General features: G+C 50.5%; 1 protein-coding gene across 1 annotated transcript in view; it reads right to left on the bottom strand.

Moving 5' to 3' along the window:
* Positions 1 to 6,476, bottom strand: part of POLE (DNA polymerase epsilon, catalytic subunit) — a 63,122-nt gene extending 56,646 nt beyond the window's left edge. The window contains exons 1-2 of the mRNA XM_029058394.2: positions 6,384 to 6,476; positions 395 to 530 (exon numbers count right to left, since the gene is read on the bottom strand). Coding sequence (XP_028914227.1) covers positions 395 to 530; positions 6,384 to 6,445 — 198 coding nt within the window. The 5' untranslated portion in view covers positions 6,446 to 6,476. The remainder of the gene's footprint in view (positions 1 to 394; positions 531 to 6,383) is intronic.

Genomic DNA, 6,476 nt, shown 5'->3' on the forward strand with positions numbered 1-6,476 from the left:
TTACCTCAAACTTCCCATCCACCCCAGCAGACTCTCTTTGCCTGTATTCTGGTGGAATCTACTGAGTCACAAAAGGGGGAGCTGAATCCAAACTGGGTAACTTGCTAAAGACCAGGCAATAATGTTAATTATAATGGTACTTGTTAAGCGCTTACTCTGTACAAGTTCTGTACTGAGCGCTGGGGTAGAACCAGGATCATCTGGTTGGACACAGTCCCTGTGCCAAATGGGGCTCACAGTCAAACTAAGAGGGAGAAGGACTGAAGAAGGGAAATGACTTGCCCAAGGTCGCAAAGCAGACAAGTGGCAGAGCTGGAATTAGAACCCAGATCCTCTGGCTTCCTGGCCTGGGCTTTTTCCACGCTACTTCCCGCGGAGAAACAGAGCAGCTTACCGGGTGCATGTTGATCAGCCAGCCAGTCTTCTCGCCGGGCTCTTTCATCCTCTCGAACCCAAACCTGGTGTCCATCTTGTCTGTCCACTGACTGCGCTCCAATCGCTTGAGGGCAGAGAGGGAGGAGCCATCATCCCTGTGTCCAGGAGAAAAATTCCAGCCTTCAAGTCCCCACTGTTAAACAGCTCTCCCCCATCACTTTCAAATGCAGTCCATAACTTCCATTTTCCAGCTTGCTAATTGACGAGGAGACGTAGCCCCGCCCCTAACTAGGATCGGCCCGGCCTATTGGAATACCAGGAAATGTCTGGAGGGTCAGAGATCTTGTGGGCTGTTTTAGGGATAATAATAATAGTATTGGTTAAGTGCTTACTGTGTGCAAGGCATAGTACTAAACACTGGGGTGGATACAAGCAAATCGAGGTGGACACGGTCCCCGTCCCACGTGGGGCTCCCTTCTCTATTCCCCATTTTGCAGATGAGGTCACTGAGGCCCAGCCCCTTCCTACCTCTCCTCCTTTCTCTCTTTCTATTGCCCGCTCCGCTCTTCTGCCGCCCACCTCCTCACCGTCCCCCGTTCTCGCCTATCCCGCCGTCGACCCCCGGGCCACATCCTCCCACGGTCTTGGGCCCTCCCTGCTCACCTCTGCCAAACTCATTCTCTTCCCCTCTTCAAAACCCTACTTAAAGCTCACCTCCTCCAAAAGGCCTTCCCAGAATGAGCTCCCCTCTTCCCTCTGCTCCCTCTACACCCCCCTTCACCTCTCCGCCGCTAAGCCCTCTTTTCCTCCCTTTCCCTCTCCTCCTCCCCCTCTCCCGTCCCATCCCCTCAGCACTGTACTCGTCCGCTCAACTGTATATATCTTCTTATATATACAGCAGCGTGGCTCAGTGGAAAGAACACGGGCTTTGGAGTCAGGGCTCATGAGTTCGAATCCCAGCTCTGCCACTTGTCAGCTGTGTGACTGTGGGCGAGTCACTTAACTTCTCTGTGCCTCAGTTCCCTCATCTGTAAAATGGGAATTAAGACTGTGAGCCCCATGTGGGACAACCTGATTCCCCTATGTCTACCCCAGCGCTTAGAACAGTGCTCGGCACATAGTAAGCGCTTAACAAATACCAACATTATTATTATTATTATTCTTCACCCTATTTATTTTGTTAATGAGATGTACATCACCTTGATTCTATTTATTTGCTATTGTTTTAATGAGATGTTCTTCCCCTTGATTCTATTTATCGCCATTGTTCTTGTCTGTCTGTCTCCCCCAGTTAGACTGTGAGCCCGTCAAAGGGCAGGGACTGTCTCTATCTGTTACCGATTTGTACACTCCAAGCACTTAGTACAGTGCTCTGCACATAGTAAGCGCTCAATAAATACTATTGAATGAATGAAGTGACTTGCCCAAGGTCACACAGCAGACAAATGGCTGAGCCGGCATTAGAATCCATGACCTTCTTACTCCCAGACCCGTGCTCTATCCACTACACCATGTTGCTTCTCCAGCTGGTTCAACCAGTCAGTAGTATTTATTGAGCACTTTGTGTGCAGAACACTTTAGTAAGTGCTTGGGCCACTACAAGAGAATTAAGAGTTCTGAGCCCTGTCCTCCAGGAGTTTAAAATCAAGTGGGCAAGACAGGCACTAAAAGAATAACTGCTTGGAACTTGAAACACAGAGCCATTCTAAACCAACTAGAAGAGTGGCGGATGGAAGCACAGGAACTTGCATGCCTCCACCCCCTTTTCTGAAGCATTCTAGAATTCCGCCCCCAGTGATTTTGGAGCAATTCTGTCTCTGCTCCCTCCTCCAAAACCATGACCTAACGGCGACATTGGAGCACAGCTTGGAAAACCCTCCCTTTCCAGCAGCGTGGCTCGGTGGAAGGAGTCCGGGCTCGAGAGTCAGAGGTCATGGGTTCAAATCCCGGCTCTGCCACTTGTCAGCTGAGTGACTGTGGGCAAGTCACTTCACTTCTCTGGGCCTCAGTTACCTCATTTGTAAAATGGGGATTAAGACTGTGAGCCTCACGTGGGACAACCTGATTATCCTCTATCTACCCCAGTGCTTAGAACAGTGCTCTGTACATAGTAAGCGCTTAACAGATACCAACATTATTATTATTCTCCAACTTGACCAACCCTAGTCCATGGCTCAACTTTCCCCCATTTGATTCTTGTAATTTTGATGACTACCCGTCCACATTTATGTCAGCTGGATGCTGGTCTACCTTGTCTCCGGTAGTAAATTTGAACTCCTTGTGCACAGGAATCCTCTCTACTTTTAACCTGCGTCCTAAATCCTTAGCACTGCGCTACGTACTCTCGAGATACAGACCAGTCTCTGTCTAAAACAAGCGTTCAATAAATACCACTGATGGATTCACTGACCAACTGATTGCCCAGAGCCATCGACCAAATGGAAACCAACTTTCTGTTCTTCCTGAGGCCAAACGCTGGGCTGGATGGGCCACAGGACTGACTCCCAAATCCACATCTCCAGATTTCTCCTCCTCTCTGCAATCTCACATTTTCTCCTGCCTTCAGAACATCTGTAGCTAGTCATCCCATCCTCACCTCAAACTAAAGATGCCTAAAGCTGAACTTCTCATTCGTCTTCTTCAGACGTCGCCGAGTCTTTTCCGACCCAGAGCGACTCCATGGGCAGAACGTCCCGTCTTCTGTCATAAAGTCGTTCTGGTCTGTGCACCCATAGTTTCCCCTCCAAAATTCTCTCCCCACCCTGGCCTTCCCACCGCTGTAGACAACACCACTGTCCTTCCTGTCTCACAAGTTTGCACTCTTGGAATTATTCTTTTTTTTAGGGCATCTGTTAAGTGATTACTATGTGCCCACCACTTTAGTAAGTATTGGCAGGCTGGACGCAGTCCATGTCTCTCGTGGGGCTCATCGTATTGATCCCCATTTCACAGATGAGGTGACTGAGGTACAGAGAAGTTGAGTGACTTGCACAAGGTCACTCAGCAGACAAGTGGTGGAGCCAGAATTAGAACCCAGGTCTTTCTGACTCCCAGGCCCATGCTCTATCCACTAGGCCACACTGCTTCTAATTCATCCCTCTCCTTCAACCCGCATATTCAGTCAGTTGCTAAATCTTGTCCATTTCATCTCCACGACATCTCCAGAAATTCCTTCTCCTATCATACTGGTTCAAGCATTTGTCATATGCCATCTTGTCTACTGCATCAGCCTCCTCACCAACCTCCCTGCCTCCAGCGTCTCCTGTCCAATCCTCTCTCTACTGCCTGATCGTTTCTCTAAAAAATCATTCTGTACATCAAAGAACTCAATCAGCTCTCTCCCCCTTATTTATAAAAATAAATAAAATAATGCTCTTTGTAAAGCGCTTACTATGTGTCAGGCACTGTATTAAGCTGTGGGGCGGATACTAGCAAATTGGGTCGGACACAGTCCCCGTCCCACGTGGGGCTCACAGTTTCAATCCCCATTTTCCAGATGAGGGAACTGAGGCCCAGAGAAGGGAAGCGACTCGCTCAAGGTCACACAGCAGGCAAGTGGTGCAGCCAGGGTTAGAACCCATGACTTTCTAACCGCCGGGTCTGTGTTCTATCCACTCCACCACGCTGCTTCTCAATTTATCCTTGGTCTTCTCCCGCTACAACTCAGCCTGTACACTTTGCTCCTCTAATATGAAGCTGCTCAATTTCCCTCGCTGGGGCCTCACCCCCATCACCTCCCTTTGCTGGTGCACTCCCTCCCTCTACGTAGTCGACAGACCAGCACTCTCTCCATCTTCAAGGCCCTACTGAAATCACATCTCCTCCAGAAAGCCTTCCTGGGCTAAGCCTTCATCCCTCGACTCAATTTTCCTCTCCCCTCTGCCTCTCCTACGCACTTAGTCCCATGTCCTTAGCACTTAGGAACTCTCCCACCCTCCCTCCCCATCCCCTCAGGACTTACAAACAACCCGATTAGACCGTAAACCCGTCAAAGGGCAGGGACCGTCTCTATCTGTTGCCGACCTGTCCATTCCAAGCGCTTAGTCCAGTGCTCGGCACATAGTAAGCGCTCAATAAATACCACTGAATGAATGAATGACTTTAATGTCTGTTTCCCTCATTTAGACTATAAACTTCTCGACAACAAGGATCCTGTCTACCAACTGCACTGTACTCTCCCGAGCCTTCAGAACAGTCCTCGACATAAAATTCAATATATTCCATGGATTGATTGGCCCATCAATTCATTGTATTGATAAAAATGTTGGTATTTGTTAAGCGCTTACTATGTGCAGAGCACTGTCCTAACCGCTGGGGTAGGTACAGGGTAATCAGGTCGTCCAACGTGAGGCTCGCAGTTCATCCCCATTTTCCAGATGAGGGAACTGAGGCACGGAGAAGTTCATTCAATAGTATTTATTGAGCGCTTACTATGTGCAGAGCACTGTACTAAGCGCTTGGGATGAACAAGTCGGCAACAGATAGAGACAGTCCCTGCCGTTTGACGGGCTTACAGTCTAATCGGGGGAGATGGACAGACAAGAACAATGGCAACCCGGCTGACAAGTGGCAGAGCCGGGATTCGAACCCATGACGTCTGACTCCCATGCCCGGGTTCTTTCCACTGAGCCACGCTGCCTCTCTATTTATGGAGCACTCACCGTGTGGAAAGCACTAGGCTAAGTGTGCTTGGGAGAATGCAGCGGAAAAGAGTCGCTAGACGCATTCCCCGATAGGAAAGGGCAATGCCCGTGTCCTCTACGAGAGGGTCGTTAAGAAAAGCAGTAGTGTAGACAAGCGGCAGCAACGGGGCCTACTGGAAAGGACAAGGGTCTGGTAGTCAGAGGAACAGGGTTCTAATCCTGGTTCTGCTAACTGCTTGCTGTGTGACCCCGGGGCAAGTCAAGTGTCTCAGTTTCTTGGACCCTAAAATAGGGATTAAATCCTACTCAGACTCCGAGCCCCAGGCGGGACAAGGATTGTGTCTGACCTGTATCAGACCCAGCACAGAGTGAGCGTGAAAACACCACAAAAAGCAACCTGGCCAAGGTTGAATCTGAACTGCCTGCCGGCCGGGATCGTGGGGAGGGACAAGGGGTGCTGACAACCATATGGAAACTCCTTGTGGGCAGGGAATGTGACTGTTTATTGTTATATTGTTACATTGCACTCTCCCAAGCGCTTAGTACAGTGCTTGGCACACAGGAGTGCTCAATAAATACGACTGAATGAATGATATGATAATAATTAAGCAGCAGCGTGGCTCAGTGGAAAGAGCCCGGGCTTAGGAGTCGGAGGTCATCGTGGCTCAGTGGAAAGAGCACGGGCTTTGGAGTCAGAGGTCACGGGTTCGAATCCCGGCTCGGCCACTTGTCAGCTGTGTGACTTCGGGCAAGTCACTTCACTTCTCTGGGCCTCAGTTCCCTCATCTGTCAAATGGGGATGAAGACTGGGAGCCCCACGGGGGACGACCCGATTCCCCTGTGTCTCCCCCAGCGCTTACAACAGTGCTCGGCACAGAGTAAGCGCTTAACAAATACCAACATGAGAAGCAGCGTGGCTCAGTGGAAAGAGCACGGGCTTTGGAGTCAGAGGTCACGGGTTCGAATCCCGGCTCGGCCACTTGTCAGCTGTGTGACTTCGGGCAAGTCACTTCACTGGGCCTCAGTTCCCTCATCTGTCAAATGGGGATGAAGACTGGGAGCCCCACGGGGGACATCCTGATTCCCCTGTGTCTCCCCCAGCGCTTAGAACGGTGCTCGGCACAGAGTAAGCGCTTAACAAATACCAACATCATTATTATTATTATTACTATTAACCCGATGACCCTTGCAGCAGTGCTCTGCACCTAGTCAGCGCTTACCAGATCCCAGCCTTATTAGTAAGCGCTTCACCAACCCCACCGTTAGGATAATTGCGTTGGGCGCTTAACGAATTCCAGCCTTTTAAAATTATTCGGGGGGGGGGGGGTCAAAGGGGAGGCGGGGCAGCAGGGTGGGTTCTCTCACCGACTGGTCTCGGCGTCGCCCCCCGGGTCCGCTCGCCGCCGGCCGCTGTTCTGCAGCACCATGGCGGCCACTGACGGACGAGGCTCCCGGCGG

Source organism: Ornithorhynchus anatinus, chromosome 2 (assembly GCF_004115215.2).
Source record: "Ornithorhynchus anatinus isolate Pmale09 chromosome 2, mOrnAna1.pri.v4, whole genome shotgun sequence".
Classification (NCBI taxonomy): domain Eukaryota; kingdom Metazoa; phylum Chordata; class Mammalia; order Monotremata; family Ornithorhynchidae; genus Ornithorhynchus; species Ornithorhynchus anatinus.